Here is a 16,876-nt window from a genome sequence, read left to right on the forward strand (position 1 = left end):
CATACAAAAAAAAAAACTATGTGACATTAATATTCAGTAACCACATGCTACTATATTTTACTTTAAATTTAAATAAATTAAACCATGTTAAATGATCAAATAAATATTTCTTACCTTGTTCGAGACATTTGATAACCCATGAATATTTTATTAATTAAAATTGTTAGTTGTTTAGTAGTTTCCTTGAGCTTTTTAAGAGTTATGAAATTGTCAGTTGTCGCTAAAAGCAAAAGTTCACAAACATTTTAGATTAAATTTCTATGATAATAAACAAATAATAAATTCAATTTTTTTGTCTTCTAATTCTTCAGTTTTCGTCATCCGGTAAGAAATTTGTAGTTATTGTTGTCAATATTAAAAGATACAATGAGAGGCTTAATTTTGTTTTATATTATATTATCAAATTCCCATTAATTTGGTTCAACAGTATCCGTTAAGTATTTCATACAGTTTTTCCATTCCTGTTGGCCCATTTTATCGATGGCTCTAGGCATACATTTTTTCATCAATTATTTTAAAAGTAGCATTTTCTGATGCTACATAACTTTTGATTTGTCCCCAAATTAACTCAGTTGGGTTGAGTTCACAATGATAGGGAGGTAATCGAAGCATGGTTTACCTCTAGATTTTGCTAACTCGTCACTTTTATACATATTAAAATTACATTTAATATACAAAACCCTTTGCAATTAATGTACCTTAAGTTCATCCTCTTCAAAAATCACTCCTTTTGAACTAAGCCATATTTTAATATCATTCTTGTTCCAAGACATGGCTGGAATTTTTTGCTTTTTACATGAATGATAAGGGATGTTGTCTAAGACAATAACCGAATTAATTTCCAGAACAGGTAACACTTCGCTAAACCTCTTCTCAAAAAGATCATCTCGTTATGATAGTCTCCTGTAGATTTAGTGTCAAAAATTCAGAGACCACCATTGACAGAACCTGGTATCACTGCTGATAAGCATAATTATGAGATGCCTACCTACCTTTACCCAATAAAGCCTTAGTACCGGTTGATAAGCCACACAGAAAGGCTTCTTTAGACAAATTCACTGCCTTATTTTTTTGATTGAAACGTTTCATGTGACCTTTGTTGACCCAAGTTTCAAGCATATATACGGCCTTCTTGCCTCATTTTCTCTATTTCAGTGAGGTAATGTCTTTGCCATATAATGATGTCATCCCTGTCAATTAAAGCACATTCCCAGCTCTGTTTTTTGTATTTAAAATTCATACTTTTTAACAATGTATATAAAGTTGTTTTTCAGAAATCTGGTAGATCATTATCATCATTTACAATTTATAACAATTTCTCTATTGTACAAAATTCATTTTGAAAATGAAATTCTTGTACTTTTTTATGAATTGCATTGTTATTGAAATTGTCAACCTTTTCTTCAATTGACCTGAGGAGTTTTGTTTTCTTAGGAGACCATACTTCATTAGTTGATTTATATTCACAATCACATTCCACTCGTGCTCCTGTAAACTTCAAAAATTTCATTATATTAACTTTAAATAAAATAAGAGTAAATAAATAACAGAAACACAAAAATTGAACACTGGAACAAATGAGTGATTGTATAAAAAGATCAAGGGGTTTAATAGAATTGAGAAGATATAACATTATATAAACATTTGTGATTACATGGCTGCTAAATGACTAATTTATACACTGACTAATATATGACCAATGATTATAATGTTCTATATAGATATGGTTGGGTTGTGAATCACCACTGATACACAGGATGACTTGGCAAAATCATGAACTCATTCACACAAATGCAACATTTGTTTATTTCTCACTTTATAAGCTAATTGAATAAGTATATATCAGTGTATGAGATCTTTAAAAATTGTAGAAAATCAATTAGTAGGTGTTATAAATTTGATACTAAATTTTAATCACTCTGTTTTTATTTAATGATTTTTCTTTTGAGTAATCAGTCTGCTTTAGTGGTATTTCCTTATTTGTGCTAATCTTTTAACCTCATAATTGTTCCAGTTGGCATTTGTTATCATCCTTACTTCATCCATTCTTCATAATTTTACTATCTTAGTCACAAAATTTAGCCACTTTCCCTATACTATGATTACCTATCTTAATATTTGATTCCTCATTATTTGCATTAAATTACATTTGTTTTGTTCTGATTTATTTTCAAATAGAATTTCCCTCCTGGCTATGAATCCGTGGTATTCAAATTTATTTTTGGTTTCTGTCAAAATCAATTCCAAATCTTAACATTTTTATCCTTTCTTCTTGGGTTGTTACTACATTTAAATTTTTTTCTTTAACTCCTACATTTAAGCTTTCTATAATAATGTACACTCTCCTAGATACAAATTATAAACCAGTGGGGATAGACTGCATCCTTATCTCACTCCTTTCTGAATAAGAAAGGTCTTATTCAAAGGTAGGTCTAAGAAAGTCAACCTTTCTTCATTTATTTTTGGCATTTGTTACCTGATTCTTGTACAGATTATACGTCCAATTTATAGATTAAGCTTGTTATTTATTTTTTTATTTCAGTTAGTTTTCTTTGAAATCTAAAAAATTGTTTTACATTCTATTTTATCAAATACCTTCTCTAGATCTATAAATTCCATGCAGGCTAGTTTATTCCTGCTTAAACCTGGCTTCTTCTGAGTTTAGCCTGAGGAACATATTGGCCTACCATATCCCACGGTCTTCCTAAAACTGTTCATCTTCCAGTAAATTTTCCATATGTTTTATACACCTATAAATACTCTAGTGAATATTTTCTATGTATGAGATGTTAGACTATTGGTTGTAATTCTCTCATTTATCCTGCCTGTTTTCTTTGATACAGTAACACTTATACTTCAGAAATCTATAGGAATCTCTCCAATCTTATAAACTCTACAAAATAATCTGTACAGTCTATTCAGGTCTGATTTTCTTATACAAGACAATGGTTTATATCATGATCTTGTGTAACATAAATGGGTTGGAGTAGACTATATAATTTATTCCTACAGCCTTATTTCTATATAATCTATAAGATTAAAATCCTCCAAACAAGTTCTATTAAGTTTTGTCCATAAAATTAAATTATTTTGTGGTCAAATTTTGTTTTCTTCCTTCAAAACCTTTATTTATTAATTTTCCCTCTCTATATAGTTCTTCTATATTAAACGTATTATATAATATTACTGACCTTCATGTAAAAATTAAATTATGAAAATCCCAATTATTAATGAAGATTTTATTCTTAGAAATAATTTTTTGTTAGCAAAAACAGGTAATTTTATTTAAGTGTTCTTTTGTGCTCTGATCACCTATAAATTTCATTTATTGATTGAATATTTTTCTGGCAGCAACTCATTTATAATGTAATATTTTATTACAGGAAATACGTAAATATCTACGAGATAAAAGACCACCACATGTACCATTCGATAAGAGCAATGAAGAGGATGAGATAGATATGATTGGAAAGAACAATAAAGAAATAGAAGACACTGTGACTGATGAGGAGTTAGAAGGTGATAATAGAAATGAAGAAGAATCAGAAACTGAAGATGATGATGAAGAAGTAGCTGAAGAAGAAGATTTAGGATCGCCTTATTTATTTAATAGGAATACCAGTATAGAAAATGAAAAAAGTAGTACTGGTACCAGCAATATCAGTATTCATAATTTTAATCATGTAAATAAAGAAACTAATAATAATAGTGATAATTATAATGTTACCAAAGAGATTAATTTAGACAGCATTAAAGTTAATTTACATAGAAGTAATGAACATAATGTAGATAACAATAGTTTTGTTAAACATCGCCATAATCACTTGAATCATCATCATCATCGTCATCATGATTTATTATCTACAACCATCAAATCTGTTCATGTCAGTGGTAATATTAACAATAATAATAATAATAATAATAATGATAATCCAGTTCCTAATTCAAGACATCAAACAAATAAACATAAAGAATCGGTAAGTATACTTATTAATTATATTGATGAGGTTATTCTTTTACTAAATATTATTTATCTTGATTGTTTGTGGGGTAACAAATTAATACATTTATTTACTGGTACACTGTTTATCTGGAAGTGGGATGGATATTGTTCCTAGCTACAATTGTATTCTGTGGTCTAGGTATTTCTGATTTTTATAAGGTCTGATTGCTTTGTTATAATATAACAACATTTAGAAATATTTCTGCTATTGGTTTTTGTTGAATATTAATTATATAATTGTGTTTATAATAATGTTATAACCATAAAACAAGTAATATAAATTATGTTTTAGTATAATGTGAAACGATAGATGTCAGTTACAAGTCTGGGTTGCAGGCATCTGTCACAGCTGTTTTTTTTGGTTTGTTTTATGTGGCATTGGCTATACCTTTTTTTCTATGGCATTTACCACTTTTTGTTATAAATTATATATTTCTAAAGAAGATCTGCGTAATGTTTTTTTTAGATTTATTTTTGTTTGGTACTTTTCCCAGTAAATGGTCTATGTACATTATAATAATGTATACAACAACGTGTATTAGTTGGATAAATTTTCAATTGTTCTCTCCTAAAGATTACATTCTCTCATTATGAAGAGAATGTAATCTTTACATTCTTCATTTAGATTTCACTAATATATATTATTTAGCATTTGTAAATTTTTTATAGCATTTATTTAATTTTTAAGTAAAAGTTGTTATCTTCGTCTATTCTGATTATTTATTTGACCTATTTTTAATGATATTTGAAAATCATTTCATATAATTGTTTATGGAAAGTTAAAAAAAAAAAAAAAAAAAAAATAGTGCATATCAATAAAAAAACAAAATTTACTCAAAATTTATTAAACAAGATTTTACTAGCAAGTATATTTTACTTTAATACTTTATTTAAGCATATTTTTAATTTTCATGTATTCCTTTTAAATGTAATCAGTAAACAAAATTATTTTGTAAAATCTGTTATTTGTGATTATAATGGCTGAAGAAAAAAATAATCAGAACTACCAGACCTGGGGTATTGAAAACTCACACATTTTTTTTGAATATCCCCTGCACCTACAAATAATAAGTATATAGTATGTGGTTTCAAGGTGAGGAGTGATAGGATTCTTGTTTTAAAAAAAAAACTATGGATGCTATCATCTACCAAGAAATTATCAAGAGTTCATAGCCTTACTGCCAGAGGTTGCAACAGGACAGTGACAAAACTTGCCATACAGGTACCTCTACTATGAAGATTCTACAGGATTTTTTCAGTGAAAAAATTATTTCTAAAGGATTGTGGCCACCAAGATCCCCTGATCTGATTGGTTCAAACATTTGTCTGTGCGGTTACTTAAAAGAAATTATTTATAAGAGCAATCCACACACTGCAGGAATTGAAGACAAACATTACTAATGCCATTCAGGAAATAAACAAGGTTCAGTTAACAAGAGTAGCCAGGAACATGGTTAAATGTGTTGACAGTACGTAGAAGTAGACGGACATAATTTTCAATACCTGTAAATTATTATGTAAGTTTTTTTACTCCATACTAGCCAATTTTGACTGAGGAGTGTAGTGATGGATCCACGTCTCATCACATGTGACTTCAGTACAAAAAGATTATTCCCTCTCATCAAAGTTTATTCAGAAGTGTTTGGCAAAGCTCCTGTCAGTCCTGTTTTTGTTTTTGAGTCAAAAATCTTAGAAACCATCTAATACAGATTTTGTGGAGTCAAGGAACTTTTTGTTAATATAGTGGGCACTTCCATGACAATAAGGTCATGTAAAACGTGACCAATGTTATAATCATTTTAGATTTAAAATGATACATTTTTTATTTAAATAAAAAATTATAGTTTGTAAATTACCTTCTCCTACAGTTGTGATTATGTAGTACCACTTTATTAGTAGTTTGATAAGTATCTTATTTTGTAAACCGAAACCCAGTTCTGCACTTTCTTGTGCATTACTTTAACATACTTCAATGTGCATACTATTAAAATCAGGTATGGCTATGTGAAAAAAATTTTAATTTTATTTTAAAAGCTCTACTTTATTACAGCCTTTATTAGTTATTATAATACTTTTCATTAACGTAGAGATTGTAGTGATGTATCATGAAATTGATTTCAGTGATTAATTGTGTTAATATTTGTAGTTTCCTTTTTTCTATTAAAAATCTATATTATCTCTGATTTGCCTTAAACCACATGAAGGTAAAATTATTTATTTTTATTTAAAAAACATCTGCTGGAGTCCTTTTTGTAAGTATTATTTTTATGTTTTATAAAAGTAAAGAAAAAGAATTTATTTATTGTAATTTTTTGCATTTCAGATGTCTGCACACAGTACAGTACCAGGTAGAATAGATGTAACTATACTGGAACCAGTTCTAAGTCAAACTACTCATCGTAATCGACAATCGCAGTCATTCTATTCAGATACCTGTTACTGTGAGTCAGACAACATGTGAGTAATTTTTAACAACATTAAATATTGTTATTTTTTAACAAAGTATTAATATTTTTATACCATTCTTTAATTCTGCTTTGAACTGCATAAAAATAATAGTCATATTCAGTTTGTTCAAATAAGTTATTATTCTCTACATTATTTAAAAAATATATATATTTGTAGTTTTGCTTTCTTATTGAATAGCAAATATTTCCTTAGTAAATTTTTTAGGCAATTTCTTTAAACAATGTTCATTAAACCTTTTTTTTATCTCTTATAAACAAATATTGATTTTATCCGGAATAAAGATACTTAGAAAACAGTGATAAATATTGTAGATATAATCGTCTTACTATGTTACAATTTCATGTGTGGAAATTATTTTTCTTACATTTACTGTACCCACTACTACTTTCTATGCCAAACTAAGAAGTTTAGATTAAAATCTAATATGACAGAAAATATGCTTCACCAGTGATCCCATAAGCATTGGTTTGGTGGAAATGTTTGTGAAATTACAACTATTAATCCATTTATAAAGTTACAAATTAATTAAATAAAAAAATAGTAAGGTAATAGGCAATACGGTTATTGTTTCAAAATACAATTTTGTAACTAAAGATTTGAAACAGTTAAATTTACTAAATGTAGCATAACACGAAAAAACTGCAAAATTGAAATTTCTTGAAAAATCAAAAGTTACTTGATGCAGAAATGAACAAATTGTTAAGAGAAAAACAACAATCAGTAATTATCTGATATAATCATTATATCCAGTTATAATAATTATCATTAACTGATTAATTAGTTAGCAAACAGTTCAGAGATTTATCAGTTAAGCCAAACAACATTAGCATGATCAGAAAATTTATGGTATCTGTCCAGTTTAATGTTGGGAATTTGGCATCATATTCTATATAAAAAATATTTACTGATTCCTCCCTTCTTAAAACACAAAAAAACTGCTTAAAAATGGATAAAGAACAATGACCTTTGTGCTGAGTGGATTTTTCATGTTTTATTATTTTCTGTTATGAGTATTAACAAGACAATATGCAATGAAATCAAAAATTTCTGCTACAACAGAGCATTTTCTATAATGTTCAGCAAATTATTTGTTTGTTAAAATAATATTGATTGGTCTACAATTTGCAATTAAAAAATTATTATAAAATTAATAAATGTTTAGAAAGCTCACACATTAAGTTTCAAAGTAATACTTATAATTTGGATTTTTTTTTTAATTTACAAAACCTGAATTACATGTAATTAATGTAAATTACAAATTTACAATACATTTAGAATTTATACCAATTCATAAAAATGCATTTATATGATTAAATGGTTTTTGATCAAATATAATAATCTACAAATTATATCAAATATTTTACCTAATTTTTTTTCTTTTTGCATTAGTTTAAGAAAAGAAATAGTTGTATTTTTTGTTAGTTTAAGGCACAAATCACATTTATTGCACTTACATGTTTGATTGTTGGTTTATATAATAAACAATTTATGGCTCTTTTATAAGAATAGAAGTTATTAGAAAAATAATAATTTTATTTATAAAAATTATTAAATACTTGATTTTATATTGATTAATCTAATTGGAATAGTTTCCAATTAATCTCAAATTGTTGTCTCTAACTAAAATGTACATACATGTTATTTTAAGATACTAATTTTATTTAATTGTAAAAACTAACAAATTATTTACATAAAACATGATTTTTGCTGAGAAAATAAACTTTCATCATTTCCAAGTCTTTATTTGCCACATTTATTAAATTTTTATCCTCCTGATGAATAGTTCAATACAGTGAATCATGTAAACATGATGTTTTTGTAAATGTTATTAGTATATGAAATAATTAAAAAAAATTAAACATTAAAAGAATTGCTTTCAAAATACTGTAACATTTCTTTTATAGGACCATTCATTCTGAGCTAATCTGTAATATCTTTTTCAGTGAAGTTATTAATCCAGCGTAAATTTTTTTTTTTACTAATCTCATAAATGCATATGAACTTAAGTACATAAAAAATATATTTAATTAGGATAAAATACCAGATTAACAATCAATGAATACACAAAGAAATTTTATGAATAGGAATCTGAAAGAAATATATACAAAATAATGAATTTAAGGCCATCATCTATGGCAGTGCTGTAGAATGTTCCACAACTTTGTGTGCTCTCATATTATTCAGTATTGGCATGTTCATCAATATTGCTTGGTCACAGATAGCTCTTTAGTATGTGAAGGAAAAGCAATCTGTTACCATATTTAAACTGACCTGTGGAAAATCATTGATTAGTTATAATAATTAGTTTAACCCAGTTAGTTTTAACCTAGGTTAAAACATTCTTATTTCCTGAATGACAGTTAGTAGAATGTATTTCTACTATCCTTGAAATAATTCTTTGATTAGGGTAGTTTACCATTAATGTTTCATAGTAGAATGTATTTCTATTATCCTTGAAATAATTCTTTGATTAGGGTAGTTTACCATTAATGTTTCACCCTCCATTAATGGTCTCTGGATAGAGATCATCTCTTTGTTACTGTCCACTCTTATTCTTTATACCTTTCCTTATTATTTTAATTTAAAAATATGATAATAATATTATATTTTTTAAATATAATAATAATACTTATTATTATTTTTATTCCTTTCTACTGCGGCAGGTTTTCTTGTTATTTGACTGAAAATCGATGATGTGTGCTAAAAGTGTATAGACTTTTAAAGTTTCTATGTTCTTAATATTTGAGTGATTTTTTGTGTTTGCTCTGCTTATAGATTTGACTGGACTACTCACTTTCCTATTTGGAGGCTGTATAAAAAGTCCAAACTTAGAGCTGAGGTTCTTATTATGTAAATCTTGGTCTCCAGATCCTTATCCTATAATATTATGATTTCTGTTTATTTTCAATCTATTAATATTATTTCAGAACACAACTTAAGGATGATAAAGAACTAGCTAGAGAAGCGAGACGACGTATTAAAGAAGCAAAATTAAGGAAAAGGGAAAGAAAACTTAGAAGGAAAGCTAAACATGAAAATTTGTGTTTATCAGAAAGAATGAACTGCTTTAACCATGATAATGAACACTGGCGTACACCACCTTACTGGACAGGTAGATTACTTGTTTAATTCTCTTATAATGCGAATGGGTAAAAAAATTTATAGCATGTACATATAAGAAAAATGGCATTTCATATCTCATTGGCCATCCAAATATTTCATTATGCAGATCTGTTGTAATTTAAAATGTGCGTTAATTTGTTTTTAATATTTTTTTGGCCTTTTAATATTTCAACCTGTCAGTACATTCTTCTTACAATTTTTAGTGATCAGTTAACATATTTGTCATCATTTATAATCATATTAATTTCTGTATAATACTGTCACAACATTGCATGACCTTTTAACAATAAAAAAAAATAAAAATTTTTATTTTCATTATTTGAATCAAATTACATAGTAATTACATTTTATGGTTATTATATTAAGAGTAATAGTATTGAGAAATAAATATTAGGATATTTCTTTTCAAATCCAGGGCAAAAAAAATTGTAGTCAGAATTTTACTTTATTATTTTATACCTAAATTTCATGTTAAAGCTGTTTAAAAAAATTCAAAAATTGATGTGGCACTTTTCAGATTCTTCTTAATTATTAGATATCATATATAAAGGATTAATATTTCAATTACTAAACTTTTTGTATAAATATATTATTCACTGTTATTGTTATAAAATGTAATGTAAATGAATTTTAAATGCATTTTGTTGATTTTTTCATCGCCAGTAACAGGGTTTTTTAAAGACTATAAAAGTTTTATAATAATAGTTAAATTTATTCTTGAAATAATGTATAATTCTTTTTTAACAAAATCAATTGTAAATAAATGTCTGTGTACTTTTTGTTAGAATGCAAAATTAATGGTGTAGCCATAACAATTGTTGATACTTTCAGTTTGTGTGCTAGATTAAAAAATAAAATTTTTCCTGGTAAAAGACTTCTGTAGGATATTTATTTTTTACTAAGTTTTTAATAAATATAATTAGATGGTGGTCAGTCATGGTTAAGTTATTATTTTCATTTAAAAATCATTATCAGCAAGTTAAGTGATTGCAACTAAATTTTTGCTCTAATTATTCATACTTCAATTTGTTGTATTATTAAAGATGGATGGTCTTTTTTTTAGGAGGCCCATTTTGTTTTTGCATGAATGCAAATAACAACACATACTCATGTCTGAGGACAATAAATGCTACTCATAATTTTCTTTATTGTGAATTTGTTACCGGATTAGTTACATTCTACAACCTACGTATTGGTATGTATTTTTGAACTTAGTAATCTTAAGTTTTTTCAATTCTTTATAAAGAAAGTCATTAAAATTCAATCTGTGAATTAAGTAGAGTGTTCAAAAGGTAACCCCTAGACAAATAGATGTTAAAGTTAAGTATATGTTTTGTACATTTATATACTTTTTGTACTTGAAAATTATTTTTCCAGTGGATCTCTATACGTATCATCATGCTAAACATCTCTCTGCTTTTCTGACATGTTATGAAGCACCTCTGGAGTTATCGTTCAAAAGGCTTTACCTCACATTGTTATTTGTTCTTTATTGGCACACAAATGGCACTCTATTATTATTCACAATGAGTTATAGGGTACAGTAAAGTCAAGATTTTGTTGTGGCTGGTGATGCTCAAGACATAAACACACAACCAATTCTGTAGTCCAGAAATAATTCATTTATGAAACTCAAAACTTGAAGAGCAGAACGAGTGACCTGCCTTAAAGTATACAGGCATGTTTTAAAGTATTGTATTAATTATTTGTGGCATTGTCTGCCCTGTGTTGTAACTTGTGCAGCCCAATCATAAGTCATCAACCACTCTTCAACATTTTAACTGTGTGCATAAAATCATGGTTTGCAGTTGAAACAAGAGATAAAGTGAGTGAGAGTCCTTTGGAACTTTGAGAGCAGGGATCCAACCACAGTAAAAAAATTATCTCTTAGGAACCAGATACTATGCAATTTTTAAAACAGTACCAACATATTTGAAGTGTAGGGACTTCTCGACTGTACTTCACATTGTTAATAAATAGATCTAGTCATATTTATAAAAGTTTTGAAAAAAGTAAGCAATATCATCAGAGGTTATACTCTCCAAATTCAGTTCCAGATTTAAAAAAAAGTTAATTTTTTTTGTGGTGGTTAGCCACTAAACTATTGACAGTCATTTTATGGATAAGATTTTAAAATTTATATAATTTCAAAATATATTCCCCCAAATATAAGCAGTTTATTGGTATTCATAGTAATTAGTTTTTTTATTATTATTGACAATCTTAAACTAAATTATTAATCAATTTTTGCCACCAACTATTCTAAATAGAATTTTATGTAACATGTTTTTAATGGAGATTTTAACACTTCATTTATAGATCCATTTGAACAGTGGAATCGAGTAAATTCACTTACTGCTGAAGAACGTTCATATCTACATGATACTCTGGAACACTTAAAAGGCTGTAGAGGAGTTAGAGACTGTACAGCTGGTCAGCCATATGTGACAAATTCTGTCACTAATTATAATACTCGTTCACAGAACAAAAGAAAGTACCTCTTTTTATATTCAGGTAACATTTTATTATTAGTTTTATTTCTATTATTAATTATGGTATTCTTTAATGACATAGTAGTTGGTACCTTTCGTTGCTGTTATGCACTTTCTTATCTAAAGCTGCCACAATTTGATTAATCAGCTGTTTGATGTACTTCTCTTACTATTCAACAAATTCCTCTTTCAATTCACATACATTACTTTGCAAGCATGTAATTTATATCAGTTTGTACTGTTATGATTGATATTTCATTATGAGAATGAGATTTTAAAGGTTTCACAATAATTTGTTTTTAACCTGTAATGCAATGTGTAAGAAAAAATCTGATGTGTGAATACCACATAACTTCCTCCTTGTACGTCTATCAAATTACATATATACATTTTTTGCTGTACTTCATTAAAACTTATTTAATTTAAAAGTGAGATACAATGCTCCAATTCTTTAATAAAGTGGGCAGTTACACAATTGCATTGTGGTGGACACCACATTTTTTTGTGATGTCCATATCAGCATTTTATATATTAATTTTGTTTAAATCACTAAGTAGTTATGTGGTGTAAATGAGAACGTGTTGGACCCGTAACCATGCACACATTGGTTCGAATCTGACTTCATATACATATAGTTTTTTTAACTTTTTTTTAAATTTAAATATATTAAACTCTGTATTAATATATATATTATTAAACTCTGTAAAAATATTTGAATTAAAATGAAAGTACATAAAATTTTATTCCACCAATAACTTGTTGATTTTTTTTATTTATAGTAATTATTTATTGTGAAAATATTTTTAAAATCAGAAATACTTACTGTTATTATGACTGCACCAAAGTATTTCTATGCAACATTAAGTATTTCTGTGAGGCTGTGTTTGGCCTCGCAGAACTACTGAATAAATGTTTTATTTAAACGTTTGTTAAAAGCAAGTATATGTTCATGGACCTCAAAATAAGTTTTCTGTATAAAGGATGAAATTTGTGAGGTTAATGTACATTATTTTTACCTCAAGCCCAAGTTCTTGTATTTTAAGTGTTGTTATCATTTGAATAATTATAAATAACTATGTGGGTAAATGTGTATGTATAGTGTTTTAGTGAATGTTGTTAAGATTGGCAATTAAAGAAAAAATATGCTGTGTGTTTTATTATTTACATCTTGTGCAAACTGGTATGTTCTAAATGTTAAGTTATAAATTATAAGAATCTTAAGTGAACCTTTCTTTTAAGGTATCTATTAATTTTTGGAGGTATTAAATCCCTGACCCCTTGCATATCAACTATTATTATCATCTTTATTATCACAGTTACAGATGACTGTTATTACATAAACTAAAATAGATAATATAAAATCTTAAAAAAGTTAAACAGCATGCACTTTTCTCATATCTCTCTCTTATTTCATTAGATTAAGTTGAATTATAATTATATAGATCTTTCTAAATGTCAATAATTTTCTGCAGAAAAACGATGTGTGGATAAAATAAGAGAGGAGAGTTTTGAAAAATTGTTCACAATTGTTTTTCATTTTTTGGCAGACTTGAATATATAATTTCATTGTTTGAACTTATATTTTATTATTTTTTTTATATTTCAGATAATGGTGAAAATAGTCATATGAACACTAGAAGAGAAGGTGTTAACAGTTTTAATAGTAGATTGAGAAGCAGAGGAGTTTCAACATAAATAAATGCTGAAAAAATTACAATTACCAATTTGTTTAATACTATTTTTATCTGGGAAATGTATGCTTTAAATTGCAAAATTATTTAAAAAAATAAGATTTTTGCCACACGCTTTTGGAGCATTTTATTGTACTATTAATTAAATTTTTATTTTATTTATATATATATATATATATATATATATATGAATGCATTTATTTTTAACTTCATTTAGAAATATTTATTTGTTTGTTTTTTTTTAACCAGAACATGATTACTAAATAAACAGTATTAAAATAAGTACTGATAATAAACTGGAATATCATAGATATCATTTAATCTTATCTTAAAAATTTGTAAATGGTTATTGAATATTAATTTAAATTTACCGTTCTATATTTCTAACAAGCACGTTACGATTACTTGTTTACTTTTTAAAGTATCAGTTATTGTACAAGTATATCTTACACTATTTTCTGAAGCTGAATTTTTTAATCTATATGCATTAACACCTTGCCAGTACAGGGAATATTTGCATACACTTTTTTCTAAGTTAACAATTACTATTTCTAAAATTATGCGGAGTTTTTGTGCATAATGTAGATTATTCAGTTACGTTAATTAGGTTACCATTTCATTCTAACAGGGTATTCTTTGTATTATTACATTTGACTTTTTTAACAAACATTATACTATTTTGTCTGCTGCCTAATCATATTAAGCAGACTATATTAGTGAAAGTCAGCATTAATCATAAAAAAATTGTGCCATGTTTTAAGAAAATAAATTTATTGCCCTATAATTTTTTGAAGATTTTTTTTATAACTGCTGTAATTGCATTAATTCAAACACACAGCTCATGTCCTACTCCATAAAAAGAAAATATACAGGGACCAGAAATTTTAATAACTTAGATCATTCTGGTTTTTCTGATTAGTAATTTTTTCTTGCTTATTATTCATTTTGTAGATAATTTATTACACTGTTTATTCTATACAACGAATTTTTGCAATCTTTTGATTAATTTAGCGAACTGATATAATTGTAAATGGTCTTGCACCATGAATATTATTGACCTTCATTTTGTAGATCAGTTGTTATTCATCGATATTTTGGTTTGTTAAACAAGCATTTTTTATGAAGAATTTTTTAATAAATCAACTATATGAAATGTTTTAATTAATTATAACAATAGTTTATAATTTCAGTCTGGGGGATGTTTTTTTAAAAATTACTAAAACTTCTTTACATCAGTTATGGATGTTTAAGGGATATTATTTTTACACAATCATATCTTTTTAAATGAATATGTTAAGTAATATTATTTATCAAAATATAAAAAACTGGATTACCTGGAGTTTAATATATATAAAAAATAATTATCTTCAAAATGTCAACTAATTTTGACTTTGAATCATTCGTGTAAAATTGTAGTCAATATTATTTATTATATTTATTGTGACTTTTGAATTTATTTTATAGAAAATACTAGCAATAAATTATTGTAAAAATATTACTAATGGTTTTTTTATTTTGTAATACATAGGCATCAGCTCAAAGTAGGTTTTCTAAAATATTACATTTGGCTGCTACATACAGCATAGGCAGCTCATTGTAGATTTTGTAAGCAACTGCCTTCTTATAAGTAATACAGAAATATAAAGTATAGTCTTTAATAAATCCTAGAATGTAATTATTGCATCCTAGGAAGGAAGTTTCGGCATAAACTTTGAATCTTAATGAGTTAAAATTGTTATTAAGATAATAATTACTATTATCTTTTCTGTTAAGAACACTATAATTTCTATGTTAAGTACTGTTTACCTTTCTTAGCTTCATTCTTTTGTTATATGTTGATGTTTTTTGGAACAATTCCATTGTCAAAACTTATTGTACTGATACTTTTAAATTTCTGTTAAATCTTTATATAGCATTTAGTCAATGCCCCTCCCTATATTTGGCCTTCTTCTTGTTTATTTATTATTAATTGGTTATATTTATCTTTTAATTTTATTTCTGTTTCCTGTTTTCAACAAATTGAGGTTCTTGAAAAGGGCATCCACTTGATTGTTGATTTGTTCATTCTTCTTCCTTTTAACACATTTGTGAATTAATTTCTTCGATTCATCCATTTTCACTGGGATATATTCTTTTATTAAATGCATTGCATAATTGGAATCTTGTTTTTGATTTTAAAAGATCTCGTGTGTTCATTATATCTTAATTTTAATTTTCTTCCCATCTGTCCAATGTATGTGGCATTGCATTTACATTTTATTTTGTTTATTCAATTACTGTTGTATATATATCTTTTTCTTCTATGTACAATTAAAAATATTTTTTATTGTATTATTTTTAGTTATAACCATTTTTATATTATATTTACTAAAGAATTGTTAATTGGATAAATTTCTTTCGTAATAAATGTTAATTTACTCCATTTAAAAGTTTCTTTATCATTTGTCGTTTTAATTTCATTTAATTTATTTCTATTTTTATTCATTTTTCTGATTATTTCTTTTTTTATACCCGTAATTTTCTCCTGTTTAAAAATATAGTGTTTAACTCTTTTTTTATATGCTGGTTTCTTTAATTGTAATTTATGTAGTCTAACTATCATGTATCTAAAAGCCGCTAAATTAATGCTCCATTGGGCGATTCAGTTCATAATCCTAAAAATCGCCCAATTCTAGAAATTGATGGATTAGACATGGGTAACCCACTATCAGCAATACTAAGTGAAGTATTCCTACAGAATATGGACAAGAGAATACGGTTAAGATAGGTAATGCATACTATCTTAACTTAATAAATAGGTTAACAGAAATTTAAAAAGTACCAGTACAATAAGTTTTGGCAATGAAGTGGTTCTGAAACACATGAACATATAATATAAGAATGAAACTAAGAATGGTAAACAATAATACCCAGCATGGAATTTTAATGAGACCTTTTCTTCCATAAATCTGGAAAGAGATTACAAACTGCAAAATTTTCCAGTTTACATACTTGCATGAAGAAAAACTTAGCAATTAATAAATTAAGTCATTACAGATTCACTAAGAAAACAGCACAAGTAAAGATGGGTTAAATAAAATAAATAACATTAGCCAAGA

The 16,876-nt window shown here is 26.6% G+C and overlaps 1 protein-coding gene across 1 annotated transcript in view; it reads left to right on the forward strand.

Annotated features, from left to right (window-relative positions):
- The window catches only part of Sulf1 (Extracellular sulfatase Sulf1), a 140,572-nt gene extending 125,295 nt beyond the window's left edge, over nucleotides 1-15,277 (forward strand). Inside the window, exons 14-19 of the mRNA XM_075372217.1 lie at nucleotides 3,384-3,977; nucleotides 6,327-6,460; nucleotides 9,400-9,584; nucleotides 10,659-10,790; nucleotides 11,915-12,109; nucleotides 13,694-15,277. Coding sequence (XP_075228332.1) covers nucleotides 3,384-3,977; nucleotides 6,327-6,460; nucleotides 9,400-9,584; nucleotides 10,659-10,790; nucleotides 11,915-12,109; nucleotides 13,694-13,782 — 1,329 coding nt within the window. The 3' untranslated portion in view covers nucleotides 13,783-15,277. The remainder of the gene's footprint in view (nucleotides 1-3,383; nucleotides 3,978-6,326; nucleotides 6,461-9,399; nucleotides 9,585-10,658; nucleotides 10,791-11,914; nucleotides 12,110-13,693) is intronic.
- The last annotated feature ends 1,599 nt before the right edge of the window (nucleotides 15,278-16,876 follow it).

This window comes from Lycorma delicatula, chromosome 7 (genome assembly GCF_047948215.1).
Source record: "Lycorma delicatula isolate Av1 chromosome 7, ASM4794821v1, whole genome shotgun sequence".
NCBI classification, from domain to species: Eukaryota; Metazoa; Arthropoda; class Insecta; order Hemiptera; family Fulgoridae; genus Lycorma; species Lycorma delicatula.